Raw genomic sequence first — 16,548 nt, 5'->3', positions numbered from 1 at the left:
TTTTTTCTCCCCCTTGACATTCCCCCAGCTTCCCCCACCCCCCAGTGTCTTGTGTCCATTACTTATTCTCATATGCATGCATATAAGTCCTTCGGTTGATCTCCTACTCCCCACAACCCTCCCCAGGGTTCCCACTGTAGTTTGACATTCTGCTCAATGCTGCTCTGCCTCTGTATCCATTTTTGTTCATCAGTCTGTAATGTTTCTTATTATCCATAAATGAGTGAGTTCATGTGGTATTTTTCTCAGCTTCCCAGGGGCCGTCTCAGCTTCCCAGGGGCCGTCCCCACCTCACGGGGGCCGTTTCAGCCTCACAGGCTGCCTCAACCTCACAGGGGCCGTTTTAACCTCACCGGGGCCGTCGCAGGCTCACCGGGGCCGTCTCAACCTCACTGGGGCCGTCCCAACCTCACCGGTGCTGTCTTGGCCTCACCGGGGCCGTCTCAACCTCACCGGGGCCGTTTCAACCTCACCGGGGCCGTTTCAATCTCACCGGGGCCGTTGCAACCTCACTGGTGCCCTCTCGACCTCACTGGGGCCGATTCAACTTCACCGGGGCCATTTCAACCTCACCGGGCTGTCTCACCCCACCGGGGCCATCTCAACCTCACCGGGACTGTTTCAGCCTCACCGGGCCCGTTTCAACCTCACCGGGGCATCTCAACCCCACCGGGGCATCCCACCCTTGCTGGGGCCGTCCCAGCCTCACCAGGGGCCGTCTCAGCAACACGAAGTTTGGCATTCTGTCCTTTGTTGGGCGGCTCCCTGCTGGGCAAAATCTCCAGGCGTTCCTGGTGGCTGAATATCTGGTATGCTTGCTTGGATTTCGTTTTCTACCAAGTGCACAGACTGCCTGTCTGCTGTCACCCAGCATCCCATGTGAGACTGGATCTGGTGGGCCTGCCTGTGCATTTGCTGGTACAGCGGTTCCACGTTGCCGGCCCAGCTGTGTCCGGCTCCGGCTTCCTCTGAGCCTGATTCTGCTTCTTTATTGTGTTCCTTATGTATGTGAGGAGTTGAAATCTGCATTCTGCTGGGCTGGGCTGCAAAAGCATAGTTGGTTCTCTTTGTGTCACTAGCACAGCTTTGTTGGGGATGTAATTTGAGTAGGGCGGGGTTCCCAGGAATCACCAGGGCGGGGCCAAGGGCAATGGTCTCTCCGCGACTCACGTCCTGAGTGCTGTCCCCGAATGCCGGCAAGCAGTTCCACAAGACAGCCACTCTCGCTCTCCGGTCCATTGCAAGGCCGTCCCACTTCTCCCCGTAGGGGTCTGAGTCCTCAGAATCCCACTCCAAACACGCTCAGTGGATTTGAGAGTCCACATCCCCTTCTGATTTAAAAATACCGCGAATCCAGTTGCAGCTACCCTGGTGCGCGATTCTGTACCTCCGTTCTTGGAGCCTCTGCACAACCTACTCAGTCTCAATGCTCTTCTTTCTTCCAGTTGTAGAGCGTCCACTGGGCCAGCTTTCCCATGGTTCTGAATGACAACTGTTTCTTTTATAGTTGGTAGTCTCGATGTTGTTGTGGGAGACAGCACGCACAGGTCTGTACCTTACGCCGCCATCTTGGTTCTCCCCTGATAAATTTATTTAGAAAAATAGAGTAAGGGAATGGAGATTGGGTGAGTGCTCTCTGAGAGAGGACAGCCCAAGAAGGCATCTCTGAAAAGAGATGACATTTGAAAAGAGACCTGAATGAAGTGGGCAGTGAGCCATGCAGCTCTCCAGGGACAGAGCTGTCAGGCAAATGGGACAGTAAGTGCAAATCCCTGAGGCAAAAATATAAGCACTGCCATGTATGAACAGTAATACAGGACAGATTTCAAATTCACTTTTTTGAATTTTATCTGCTGCCTCCTGCACCCCCTACTGGGGATCAAGCCTGCAACACACGCATGTGCCCTGACCGGGAATCTAACCGTGATCTGTCTGGTTCATGGGTCAGTGTCCAACCACTGAGAGACACCAGCTGGACTCCATTGATTTTTAGAGTGGAAGGGAGGGGGAGAGACAGAAAAACTTCAGTGTGAAAAAGACACATCAATTGGTTGCCTCCAGGGAGATGGGGATTAGGCCTGCAACTGAGGTATATGGCCTTGACTGTAATTGAACCTGGGACCCTTCGTTCTGAGGGCCAATGCTCTATCCACTGAGCCAAACCGGGTGGGGCTCACTTCTTTCTTGAAAGCTCTTTTGAATAAACAAATTAATTATGGCCGAAACCGGTTTGGCTCAGTGGATAGAGCGTCGGCCTGCGGACTGAAAGGTCCCAGGTTCGATTCCGGTCAAGGGCATGTACGTTGGTTGCGGGCATCGATGTTTCTAACTATCTCTCTCCCTTCCTCTCTGTAAAAAATCAATAAAATATATTAAAAAAAAATTAATTATGACAGCAATTTGGTCATTTCTTTATCTGACATGTAACTGAGTTCCTGCATTCTGTTGGGGCTGCTAGTAGCTGATCCCAGAATAGTCTGTAGTTCAGAATGGGATTTATGTTTTAGCTGGCTGGCTAACATTGCCTCATTCGTTAGTTCATGCATCAAATGCTTACTGAATGTCTACTATGTGCCAGGCAATGTTGAAGGTCCTGGGCATATAGAGACAAAAATATACAAAGTCCCCTGTCCTAAGGACTTTAACAGAAAATAAGTCAAAGATACTTCAGATGATGATTAATGCTGTTAATAGTATAACAAGGATAAGGTACATAATAGGTGAGGAAGACCCTTTTGAAGAGTTGATAGCTGACAGTTGAATGATACTCAATATCAAATTAGAAGGAAGAGCAGTATTACAGGCACAGAGAAGTGTCTTTGCTGGTTCAAGAAATAGAAAGAAGGCTTTTGTGGCTGGAACATAGTGTGAGACAAGGCAAGGAGAAGTTAGGAAATGAAGTTGACAGGTGCCAGATTGCATGGGACTCTTGTTTGGATTTTTAATATGTATAATTATGAGGGGTCTGAGAGATTTTGATTGAGATATGTATAGTGCTACAGGTACAAAATGAAGAAAGTGAAATGCAGATTTGAGTTTATTTAAAAACTCAGTAAGATAGATCTAGCTAACCTCTGTAATCCTCCCGACACATACACACAAAAGAAAGTGAAATGCAGATTTGAATTTAGTATTTTAAAACTCAGTAAAATAGATCTAGTTAACCACTGTAATCCTCCCGACACACACACACACACACACACACACACAGTTTCTAGCATAAATCTCAAAAGATAGAATAAATTTACATGTGGCAAAGAAAGACCAGGTGGTTTGTTTTTGTTTTTAGTTCATATACAGACAGTCCTCGGGTTACGTTGGACTCGACATATGTCGTTTTGTGGTTATGTGGCCATCTCCCATTCATTTATAAAAAAAAAAAAGTTCCGTCATTTCGACGTATGTACATATGTGCTTTATGTTTTTTATTATTTATTTACCACAAGTAAAAGGTCAGGAATTGTTATCTTTCTTTTAAGTTTTTTTACTGTTTCACTTCATTACTGCTGTGTATGTGCTCCATGTGAGTGATGTAGGTGCTTATGTAGGTGGGTTCCGCCTTACGGCAAAATCGCAATACATCGCAACGTAGGAATGGATCTTCGACATAACCCGAGGACCTACTGTACATTGATGTAAATGATTTTGCTTTGCAACAGTAAATTTTCAAGATTTCAGTGTCAGCATTTCAACACAGGAAAAAAGAATGGAAAGTGAGTTGATTAAATCATTGCTTTTCAAAAAGTGTTCCATAATAAAGTGGCCAAGTAATGCAGGAATTCTGGATTAAACAGTGTTAAGCTGAGAATATTCTGTTGGAGTTCCTGAAATCTTTAAAGTGAATCTCCAAAAAGGGAGGAATATGTGTTGCACCTTCCAAACTTTTGACATAAAAACCAGAAAGGGTGGCCTCTTAATAAATTGTGTGTGCGGTTGAATGGGATTTGATAATTCATCTCCATAGTGTGGTTTGTTCCGGGTGGAAGGAAGTGAATAGACAGGTGGTGGTATCTATTAACTCAGTCAAAATATTGGCTTCCCTTTTGATAAAAATGTTTTCTAATTAAGGGAAAGGACAATAGTAGTAAGGAGACTATAGATAGATTCAAACAGGTTGTCCTCCTTAGAAGGTGTAGTTTCTGGTTGTGGAGTAGTACTCTGCACAAGCACAGCATTAGCTTATTGCCCATTTCTAACGCCCCTCCCCCCCTTTATTTACACAGACACACACACACACACACACACACACATTGATTTCAGAGAGGAAAGAAGAGGGAGAGAGAGATAGAAACATCAGTGATGAGAGAGAATCATTGATCAGCTGCCTCTTGCATGCTCCACACTGGGGAATGAGCCTGCAACCCAGACATGTGCCCTGACTGGGAATAGAATCCTGACATCCTGGTTTATAGGTTGAGGCTCAATCACTGAGCCATGCCTTTAAGTCTTATTCAAAATCTCAGAGTCATAGGCTTCTTCCTCTTCCTAATTCCCATCTGGCTGTTCTTTTTAAACCATTACCAGCCCAGAGGTCCTATATTCCACGTGCATTAAATTTTTACCCATTTCTAAAAAACATCCCTATTGTACATTACATCATGAAACTCTTAAGTATTGAGGAACCCACATTAACTGATCTCAGCCTCCAAGTCCACATTCCCCAAAGGGGCGATGTACTCTTCCTGTGTCTGTTACTTTGCTCACTATTTCCTTCATGAGTTGGGTCCTTGTACTTTGCCTTTCCATGTCCTTCAAGTTCAGTTCAAGCAAGACTCAGAGCCGCTGGGAAAACTTGGACCACTGAATACCCAGCGACTCTCTTAACCTCCTAGCAGTTAAGTTGCTATATATGTGATTCATTTGGTACTTCTACTACAGGGGACAAATATGTTTCTGAATTCAGAATTTTTACTGTGGATTATACAACATCCCAGTGGGGTTTTGGGTAGTATCCTACAATCAAACATATTATATTTTTTCCTTTTTCTTTTGTTAATCTATTTTCATAGATTTCATAGAGGAAGGGAGAGGGAGAGAATCATTGATTGGCTGCCTTTTGCATGCCCCCATGGGAATCAAACTATGACTTCCTGGTTCATAGATCAAACCTCAACACTGAGCCACCTCAGCCTGGTCACATTACTTCTTTAGTGAAATAAATTTACATACTGAGAAAAAGGATTATAGGTCTGTAGTAGGTATTTCAGTTGTCTTGTCTTCCAGCTAGTCTCTAAGCTTCTTTGAGCACCTGAATTTGATTGATAATTTTGTGATAGTAAATATAATACATAGTTAGTTGTATATTAGAACAATCTAGAAGAATATGAAGAGAATAAAAATTCCCCATATCTATCATGTAGATATTAACACCCTTTACATTTGGAGTGTATTTTTAGTTTTTTCTATACATTTGGCTATATGTAAATTTTAGCACAGTTTGAATAATGTATACTTGACCTCTTTTCTACTTAGCTTTAATACATTTTACAAAAATTATTATGAACTTAATTTTTTCTTTGTCATAGAGGCCCCAGATTAATTTGGTGCATGGGTGCCCTGAAAAGGCTACATTTCCCCAGGTCCCTAGGAACTACTTGTGACTGCCCCAATTTACATTCCTGCCAACAGTAAACAGGGTTCCCTTTCTCCACATCCTCACCAACATTTGACATTTCTTGTCTTTTTGACAGTAGCCATTCTAACAGGTGTTAGGGGATAGCTCATGGTTTATATTTGCATTTCCCTGATGATCAGTGATGTTGAGTACCTTTGCATGTACTTGTTGGCCATCTGTATGTCTTGGCAAAAATGTTAATTCAGATCCTCTGTCCATCTTAATTTATTTTTAATTTATTTTTAATTTTTTATTTTTTAAATATATATTTTATTGATTTTTTACAGAGAGAAAGGGAGAGGGATAGAGAGTTAGAAACATTGATGAAAGAGAAACATTGATCAGCTGCCTGCTGCACACCCCCTACTGGGGATGTGCCTGCAACCAAGGTACATGCCCTTGACTGAAATCGAACCTGGGACCCTTCAGTCCGCAGGCCGATGCTCTATCCACTGAGCAAAACCAGTTAGGGCTTAATTTATTTTTTAATCTTTATTGTTGAAAGTATTACATATGTCCCCTTTTTCCTCCCATTGACCCCTTCTAGCCTGGCTCTTCCCCCCCAGGCCTCCACCACCCTATTGTCTGTGTGTGTGGGTTTTGCATATATGCATACAAATTCTTTGGTTGATCTCTTCCCACTCACCCACCTTCCCTCTGAGATTCTGCAGTCTGTTCTATGCTCTATGTCTCTGGACCTATTTTGTTATCAATTTATTTTGTTCATTAGAGTCCATGTATGAGTGAGATCATGTGATACTTGTCTTCCTCTGACTGGTTTATTTCACTTAGCATAATACTCTCCAGGTCCCTCCATGCTGTATCAAAGGGTAAGAGATCCTTCTTTTTTATTCCTGCATTGTATTCCATGGTGTAAATGTACCACAACTTTTTTATCCACTAGTCTACTGATGGGCACTTGGGCTGTTTCTAGTTCTTAGCTATTTTAAACTAGAGGCCTGATGCACGAAATTTGTGCAAGGGGCCCCAGCCCTCGCAGTCCCTGCTGCCTCGGCCAGCCCTCACAGCCCTGGCTTTGTCCGGACGGTCGTTTGGCTGTGCGGTCTAATTAGCATATTAGCTCTTTATTATATAGGATTGAGCTGCTATGAACATAGGGGTGCATGCATTTTTTTCTGATTGGTGTTTCAGGTTTCTTAGGATATTATCCTAGAAGTGGGATCACTGGGTCAAATGGCAGTTCCAATTATATATATACTAGAGGCCCGGTGCACAAAAATTTGTGCACGGGGGTGGGGGGGTCCCTCAGCCTGGCCTGTGCCCTCTCGCAGTCTGGGACCCCTCAGGAGATAATGACCTACTGGCTTAGGCCTGCTCCGGGTGGCAGAGGGCAAGCCCAATCCCTAGGTGCAGCCCCTGTTTGGGCTCAGAGCAGGGCCGATTGGGGAGTTGGGGCACCGCCCCCTGTCACACACAGAGCAGGGCCGATCAGGGGGTTGGGGCGCCACCACTGTCACACTTAGGGCAGGGCTGATGGGGAGGTTATGGCTCTACCCTGTCACACACAGGGCAGGGCCCGTGGGGGGGGGGTGAGGGCGCCTTCTCCTGTCACACACAGAGCCGCAGGACGATCAGGGGGTTTGGTCGCTGCCCCCTGTCATGCCGGGAGGCCTCGCTGATCCTGGTGGTGGGAGGCATATTACCCTTTTACTATATAGGATAGAGGCCTGGCACATGGGTGGGGGCTGGCTGGTTTGCCCTGAAGGGTGTCCTGGTTCAGGGTGGGGGTCCCCACTGGGGTGCCTGGCCAGTCTGGGTGAGGGGCTGAGGGCCGTTTTCAGGCTGGCAGGTGACTGAAGCTCCCAACCTCTCCTTTTTTTCTTTTTTTTTTATTCTGGGCCAGCTTTAGCTCTGAGGCTTGGTTGCTGAAAGCAGGTTTCTGACCTTTGTTTACCTTCTGTATCTGAAACAATGTTGCGGTCCTGCTGGCTGAAGCCTGGCTGACTAAAGCAGATTTCTGGGGTTTTGTTTAGCTTCTATATTTGCAACATAGTTGCCTAGAGTTGCAGCTGAGAGGCCGGCAAGGCAGGCGGGGAACATTGGAGTCCTCCGTCACTGGAGCAAGCAAGCCTCATGTTCGCTCTCAGCTGCCTGGCTGCCGGCTGCCATCTTGGCTGGCAGTTAATTTGCATATCGCCCTGATTAACCAATGGGAAGGGTAGCGATGTACGGCTAATTACCATGTTTCTCTTTTATTAGATAGGATATATATACATATATCTCTCTTCCCAGGAAACATCGTACTGTTTTCCACAATGGCTGCACCAGTCTGCATTCTCACCAGCAGTGTACTAAGGGTTCCTTTTCTCCACATCATGGCCAACTCTTGTCATTTGTTGATTTATTAAGGGTAGCCATTCTGGCAGGTGTGAGGTAATACTTGTAGTCATTTTAATTTGCATCTCTCTGATGAACAGTGATGTTGAGCATTTTTTCATTTGTCTCTTGGCCATCTGTATGTCCACTTTGGAGAAGTGTCTTTTTAGGTCCTTTGCCCATTTTTAATTGGATTATTTGTCTTCCTTATGTTAAGTTGTATGAGTTCTTTATATATTTTGGAGATTAACCCTTTATCAGAGGTGTAATTGCCAAATATGTTCTCCCATACAGTGGGCTCCCTTTTCGTTTTGTTGATGGTTTCTTTTGCTATTCAGAGGCTTTTTCTTTTGCTGTAGTCCCTATTTGTTTTTTTTCTCTTTAGTTTCCTTTGTCCTAGGACAGTGATGGCGAACCTTTTGAGCTCGGCGTGTCAGCATTTTGAAAAACCCTAACTTAACTCTGGTGCCGTGTCACATATAGAAATTTTTTGATATTTGCAACCATAGTAAAACAAAGACTTATATTTTTGATATTTATTTTATATATTTAAATGCCATTTAACAAAGAAAAATCAACCAAAAAAATGAGTTCGCGTGTCACCTCTGACACGCGTGTCATAAGTTCGCCATCACTATCCTAGGAGATATATCTGTAAATATATTGCTAAGAGAGATGTCTGTGATTTTGCTGCCTGTGATTTCTTCTAGTATTTTTATGGTTTCATGTCTTACATTTAAATCTAAGTCTTTTATCCATTTTGAGTTTATTCTCATGTATGGTGTAAGTTGGTGGTCTAGTTTCATTTTGTTTGCATCTATTTGTCCAATTTCCCCAATACCATTTATTGAAGAGACTCTCTTGATAACTCCATTGTATGTTCTTGTCTCCTTTGTTAAATATTAATTGAGTGTAATGGCTTGGGTCGATTTCTGGGGACTCTGTTTTATTCCATTGATCTATCTATTCTTGTGCCAGAACCAGGCTATTTTGACGACAGTGGCTTTGTAGTATAACTTGATATCTGGTATTGTGACCCCTCCAACTTTGTCATTCTTTCTCAAGATTGCTGCAGCTATTTGGGATCTTTTTTGATTCCATATAAATTTTTGGAGAGTTTGTTCTAGATCTGTGAAATACGTCATTGTTAATTTAATAGGGAATGCATTGAATTTATAGATTGCTTTGGGTAGTATGGACATTTTAATGATGTTAATTCTACCAGTCCATGAACACTGTATAATCTTCCACTTGTTTATTTCTTCTTCCCTTTTTTTCAATGTCCTATAGTTTTCCGAGTATAAGTCTTTTTTTTACCTTCTTGGTTAAGTTTATTCCTAGATATCTTTTTTTTTTTTTAAATATATTTTATTGAACTTTTACAGAGAGGAAGGGAGAGAGATAGTTAGAAACATCGATGAGAGAGAAACATCAATCAGCTGCCTCCTGCACATCTCCCACTGGGGATGTGCCCGCAACCCAGGCACATGCCCCTGACCGGAACCGAACCTGGGACCCTTCAGTCCGCAGGCCGACGCTCTATCCACTGAGCCAAACCGGTTTCGGCTGTTCCTAGATATCTTAACTTTTATGTTGTAATGGTAAATGGGATTGTTTATTTATTTATTGTATTTTTTTAAAATTTATTTTTATTGATTTCATGGAGAGAGAGAGACATCAGTGATGAGAGAGAATCATTGATTGGCTGCCTCCTGCATGCCCCACAAGGGATCAAGCCCACAACCCAGGCATGTGCCCTTGACGGGAATTGAACCCGGGACCCTTTGGTCCACAGGCCAACGCTCTATCCACTGAGCAAAACTGGCTAGGGCGGGATTGTTTATTTAGTTTCTCTTTTCAGAGAATTCATTATAGGTGTATAAAAATGCCATTGATTCTGGTTGTTAATTTTGTATCCTGCTACATTGCCAAATTCATTTATTAAACCTAGTAGTTTTTTAGTGGAGTCTAGGTTTTTCTATGTATAATATCATGTCATCTGCAAATAACAAGAACTTTACTTCCTCCTTTCCAATTTGAATGTCTTTTATTTCTTCTTTTTGCCTGATTGCTGTGGCTAGGACACAGTACTATGTTGAATAAGAATGGTGAAAGTAGACATCCCTCTCTTGTTCATTTTCTGAGTGGAAATGGTTTTCGTTTTGCCCATTGAATATAATGTTTGCTGTAGCTTGTCATATTTGGCTTTTATCATGTTGAGGTGTAATCCCTTTATTACCACTTTATTGAAAGTTTTGATCAAAAATGGGTGTTGGATTTTGTTGAATGCTTTTTCTGCGTCTATTGATATGATCATGTGATTTTTGTCTTTCAGTTTGTTTATATGATATATCACATTTGTTGATGTGCAAATATTGTGCCAGCCTTGCATTCCTGAAATAAATTCCACTTGTTCATGGTGTATGATCTTTTTAATATATTGCTGGATCTGATTTACTAATATTTTGTTGAGGATTTTAGAATCTATGTTCATCAGGGATATTGGCTTGTAATTCTCTTTCTTTGTAGTGTCTTTATCTGGTTTTGGATTTAGGATAATGCTGGCCTCATAAAAAGAGCTTGGAAGTGTTCCTTTTGGATTTTTTTGGAATAGTTTGAAGAGAATAGGTATTAATTCTTCGAATGTTTGGTAAAACTCCCTGTGAAGCCGTCTGGACAGGGCCATTTGTTTGCTGCTAGTTTTTTGATTACTGCTTCTATTTCATCAAGTGTTATTGGCCTATTCAGTTTTTTTTATTCTTCCTGATTGAGTTTTAGAAGATTGTATTTTTCTAGGAATTTGTCCATTTCATCCACATTGTCCATCTTTTTGGCATATAGTTGCTCATAGTACTTTCTTACAATCCTTTGTATTTCTGTGGTGTCAGTTATTTCACCACTTTCATTTCTGATTTTAATTATTTGGGTCCTCTTTCTTTGTTTCATTTTTTTTTGAGACTTTAAATTGTTTTATTGCTTAAAGTATTACAAAGAGTATTACATATGTCTCCTTTTTTCCCCGCCCTTGACAATCCCCTGGCCTCCCCTACCCCCCAGTGTCTTATGTCCATTGGTTATGCTTATATGCATGCATACAAGTCCTTCGGTTGATCTCTTACCCCTACTGCCCCCCTTTTCTTTGTTTCTTGATGAGACTAGCTAAAGATTCATCAATCTTGTTTATTTTTTTTAAAGAACCAGGTCTTGGTTTCATCAATTTTTGTATTGTTTTTTTTTTTTTTTTTTTTTTTTTTAGTCTCTGTCATTTATTTCTGCTCTGATCTTTATTAATTCCTTCCTTCTATTTACACTGGGCTTTTCTTGTTCTTTTTCTAATTTTTTAAGCTGTAGGATTAAATAGCTTATTATTAATGTACTAGAGGCCCAGTACACAAAATTCATGCAGGGCGTGTGTGTCCCTCAGCCCAACCTGCAGACTCCAGTCTGGGACCCCTCAGGGGATGTCCAACTGCTGGTTTAGGCACAGGATCGGGCCTAAACTGGCAGTCGGACATCTCTCTCACAATCCGGGACTGCTGGCTCCTAACCGCTCACCTGCCTGCCTGATTGTCCCTTACCACTTCTGCCTGCCAGCCTGATCGCCCCCTAACTGCTCCCCTGCCGGCCTGATTGACGCCTAACTGCTCCCCTGCGGGCCTGATAACCCCCAACTGCCCTCCCCTGCCGGCCTGATTGCCCACAACTGCCCTCTTCTGCCGCAACCTGCCTCCTCCGTTGGGATCCGCCTCCTCTGCACGATGCAGCAGAGAAGCCGGGACCAGCCTCCTCTACGCCGCGCGGAGCCATGGGACCCCCAGGCCTCACCACACGGAGCAGCTGCCGGGACCTGCCTCCACTGTGTGTGCGGCCATTTTGTGACAATGTCGTGTGAGGGCGCGGGGACCACTTAGGCTTTTATTAGTATAGATTTTGTTTTTTAAGGTAGGCCTGAAATGCTATGAACCTTCCCTCTTAGGACTGCTTTTGTTGTGTCCCAGAGATTTTGGGTTGTTATGTGTACATTTTTTTCCAGAAAGCTATTTCTTTCTTGATCTCATTGGTAACCCATTCATTGTTTAATAACATGCTATTTAGCCTCCATGTGTTTGAATGTTTTTGAGTGTTTTTACTGTACTTGATTTCTAATTTCATTCCATTGTGATTTAAGAAGATGCTTGGTATGATTTCAGTCTTCTTGAACTCGTAGAGACTTGTTTTGTGTGCTAACATGTGGTCTTATCTTTGTGAATGACCCATGTGCACTTGAGAAGAATGTTAATTCTGCAGCTTTGGTGTGAAATGTTCTAAAATGCCAATTAATTCCATCTGATCCAGTGTGTCATTTGGAGTTACTGTTTCCTTGTTAACTTTTTGTTTGGAAGATCTATCTGGTGAAGTCAGCGGGATGGTAAAGTCCCCTAGTATGACTGTATTGCTATCTCTCCCTCCTTTAGAATCCTTCAGAAGTTTTTATATGTATGCTAGAGACCCAATTCATGAAATTTGTGCATGGGTGGGGTGCCTAGGCCTGGCCGGTGATCAGGGCCTATTGGGGCCAGGCCGGCTGCTGGACAGGGCCTGTCAGATGTGGGGAGGGGCTGCAGGGGGTTTGCCGGGTAGGGGGTGACTGGGAGAGGTTGTGGCTGTGGGAGTGCACTGACCACCAGGGGGCAGCTCCTGTGTTTAGCGTCTGCCTCCTGGTGGTCAGTGCGTGTCATAGTGACCAGTTGACCAGTTGTTCGGTCGTAATGGTCACTTAGGCTTTTATATATATACACTAGAGGCCCGGTGCACAAAAATTTGCGCACTCGGGGGGTCCCTCAGCCCAGCCTGTGCCCTCTCTCAGTCTGGGACCCCTCAGGGGATGACCACCTGCTGGCTTAGGCCCGCTCCCCTGGGGGATTGTGCCTAAGATGGCAATCAGACATCCCTCTGGCAGCTTGGCAGCCCTCGGGGGATGTCCACTTGCCAGCGGGGAGCAGGCCTAAACTGCAGTCGGACATCCTTAGCGCTGCTGAGGAGGCAGGAGAGGCTCCCACCACCACTGCTGCACTGGCAGCCATCAGCCTGGCTTGTGGCTGAGCAGAGCTCCTCCCATGTGAGAGTGCCCTGACCACCAGAGGGCAGCTCCTGCATTGAGTGTCTGCCCCCTGGTGGTCAGTGTGTGTCATAGTGACCAGTCATTCCAGTCCTTCTGCTGTTAGGATCAGTTTGCATATTACCCTTTTACTATATAGGATAGAGGCCTGGTGCATGGGTGGGGGCTGGCTGGTTTGTTCTGAAGGGTGTCCCAGATCAGGGTGGGGGTCCCGCTTGGGTGCCTGGCCAGCCTGGATGAGGGGATGATGGCTGTTTGCAGCTGGTCACACCCCCTTCATAATGGGGGTCCCCACTGGGGTGCCTGGCCAGTCTGGGTGAGGGGCTGAGGGCCGTTTTCAGGCTGGCGGGTGACTGAAGCTCCCAACCTCCTTTTTTTCTTTTTAATTCTGGGATTTACTTACCTTCTATGGCTGTCACTGGAACTGAGAGCCGACTTTAGCTCTGAGGCTTGGCTCCAGCTCTGAGACCTCGGCTGCTGAAAGCAGGTATCTGGGTTTGTTTGGCTTCTATAATTGAAACACTGTTGAAGCTCCAGCTCTGAGGCCCGACTGGCTGAAAGCAGGTTTCTGGGTTTTGTTTAGCTTCTATAATTGCAACATTGTTTCTTAAAGTGCAGCTCAGATGCCAGCAGCGGCAGGCGGGGAACCTTGGCTTTCTCCATCACTGGAGCAAGCAAGCCTCCTGTTTGCTTCAGCTGCCTGGCTGCCAGCCGCCATCTTGGTTGGCAGTTACTTTGCATATTGCCCTGATTAGCCAATGGGAAGCGTGTTGGAGGTACGGTTAATTATCATGTTCATCTATTATTAGATAGGATGTGTACACACACACACACACACACACACACTATATGCCTATTTAATCCTCACCAGAGGATATTTTTCCATTGATTTTTAGAGAGTGAAAGTGAGAGGAAAAGACAGAGAGGAAATATGATTGTCAGAGAAACACATTGATTGGTTGCCTACTGCACGAGCCCCAACCAGGGCCTGGACTGGGGAGGATCCTGCAACCAAGTTATGTGCCCTTGACCAGAATCAAACCTGGGACTCTTCAGTCTGCAAGCCTATGCTCTATCCACTGTGCCAAACCAGCTAGGACAGAGTTTTTTATATATTTAGGTGCTCTTATATGATATTGGATGCATATATGTTTACTGCTTTAATTTTTAATTTTTTACAACAGGACTTTAAAAACATTTTTTGTGAGTCTTTTTACCCTTTGCTTTGTTTCATAAATTAGATCAACTTTATGGTGACTTTGATTAAGCCTTCAATTTTGCTTTTCTGTGCCTTTTTAAAATTATGACATGTTATTTCTTCTCCTTTATATCAAAATCATCTCACCATTGTTTCAGAAAAGCCCTTCTTATCTTAGGTCAGAGTCAGGTTTATAGTCTATGCCCAAACATAGCAAGAATGACTTTCAGAGAGAAGACTAATAACATGAAATGATTTTTTTATGCAAATTACTTTGTTCGCCTGTGACCAGTTACCCAAGCCTCATTTCTTGTTTTAGATTTCATTGCAATGGAGCTCAGTGATGCAAATTTGCAAACGCTAACAGAATATTTAAAGAAAACTCTTGATCCTGACCCTGCCATCAGACGTCCAGGTAAAGAGAATAAATATTGTTTGTGGTTGATGTATTCTTAAAGGACAGGTGAGGGAAAACTTTATGCAAACTGCTGTTTGTAAATATAGATTTTTTTAAAAAAGATTTATACTTGGATTCTCAGTTTATTTTTCATTCTGTAGCCACAAAGTGTGTGGTTGGCTGTCTTCAACTGTTATAACATAGGATGGTGTGGGGTTTTTTTGGTTTTGTTTTTTGAATAAAATAGCTTTTATTTGTCCTCCTCTGGAATATAAAGTACTAATATGTTTGGAATGCTTTGTCCCTTCACTTTTCTGAAATTTCCTACACCTGCCAGTTTTAGAAAGATAATAATTGGGGCGTAGAGATGAGTGTTAACTGCTTACAAAGTGATTAAGTGAATGAAACCAGGCAATCAGACACTCCATGCTTACCTTCATGCTGGGATTGATTTAATTATTACATTTTAAGACCTAGGGTTCTTTTCTACCCCCTTTCTCCCAAATATAGTCAGTTTCCATGAGAAACTTAGTATAAACTTAGACTTGCAATCTCAGGTGCCCACAGGAATCAGATGTGAAGGTAAATGAGGGAGCAGGCCAAGTGGGGACTGGTAATCTCCTGTGACTACATGCTTTGGTTAAGGGGCAGTTATTATTTGGAACCAGCTATCTTAGGGGGATTCAAACTAGTTTTGCAAAATCATTTCCAGCTTTACTTGAAAAATAAGGGTGTTTATATGAAATGTCCTTACTTTTAAATGATAGCAACTAATAACTTCGAACAATTTTGAAATTTATACAAATTTAATTTTGAGGACCATATGTGTCCTGTGAGTAGTCAGTTGAGGATCCTTGATGTAAGCCATATTATCCAGAAATGCTCTTAATCTGCTTCTTTAGAATTTACTAGTGTGCATGCTCATGAAGAGGATTTTGGAAGGGCCCCATGAAGACACAGATAAATGCGTGCGTGCGTGTGTGCGTGCGTGTGTGTGTGTGTGCGTGTGTGTGAGAGATACTGATGTTATATATAAAACATAGAATTGTAAACATGTTAATGCAGTCATCCTAGCCTTTGTGATTTCTGAGAGGAAAAATTTGTGAACTTCCCACTAGTGCTTAAAGAAGTAATGTGTTCTTGGATAAAGGGAAATAATCTTCTTAGACTTTCCCAGAAAGCCTCTGCCAACATTATCTATTAAAATTATTTTTAACAATTGTGTCTTTTAAGGTGAAGGTGGCATTTTTTTATGAATCCAGGACAGAGTGTAGGAATAAACTGGTGTTTCTGGGGAGAATTGTGGACATATTTCTCAGGGATTGGTAGTAGACTGACCCAACATCTTTATAAAATGATATGGAGGTGGCAATGTATAGTGGATTCCAGCTTACAGATACCACTCTTCTCATGGGTTATTGAGATGTGACAGTGGTATAGATAAACTGGAAGACATTTTGAAGCTCATTGAGTGTGTGGAAAATGTCAGTGTGAATATTCTGAGCACAAATTGAGGAAAATGAACACAGAAAGGAATAGACTTAAACTCATGAGAAAATTGCTTCCAAGATATTAATTATAATTTAAGAAAGAGACCTGGCAGTCTGTATGGGCTTTCCCCCAAATCATAGATATAGTGTGTTGCCCTGTACAAAATGCTGACACTAAGGAAACAGTGAAAGCCTGATAGACTGGTACAAAACTGTGTCTGCTACATAAAAACATGTTCCAGTTCATTTCTCATCTTTCAAGAAAGACATGGTGACACAAAGCAGGAAAGGTTTGAGGATGGAAGCTAAACTCTTGAGACTCAATTCAGAGAGAAAAAAAGTGTTAAATCATATTATTTTTTAAAATATATATCTTTTATTGATTTCAGAGAGGAATATTAAATCTTCTAGGTT

General features: G+C 43.0%; 1 protein-coding gene across 1 annotated transcript in view; it reads left to right on the top strand.

Annotated features, from left to right (window-relative positions):
* CSE1L (chromosome segregation 1 like) overlaps positions 1 to 16,548 on the top strand; it is a 58,276-nt gene that overhangs the window by 4,055 nt on the left and 37,673 nt on the right. Inside the window, exon 2 of the mRNA XM_081098035.1 lies at positions 14,567 to 14,662. Coding sequence (XP_080954161.1) covers positions 14,578 to 14,662 — 85 coding nt within the window. The 5' untranslated portion in view covers positions 14,567 to 14,577. The remainder of the gene's footprint in view (positions 1 to 14,566; positions 14,663 to 16,548) is intronic.

Source organism: Myotis nattereri (genome assembly GCF_964212035.1).
Source record: "Myotis nattereri genome assembly, chromosome: 8".
NCBI classification, from domain to species: domain Eukaryota; kingdom Metazoa; phylum Chordata; class Mammalia; order Chiroptera; family Vespertilionidae; genus Myotis; species Myotis nattereri.
The sequence above is the reverse complement of the archived record's forward strand: the minus strand, read 5'-3'. Positions and strand labels throughout refer to the sequence as shown.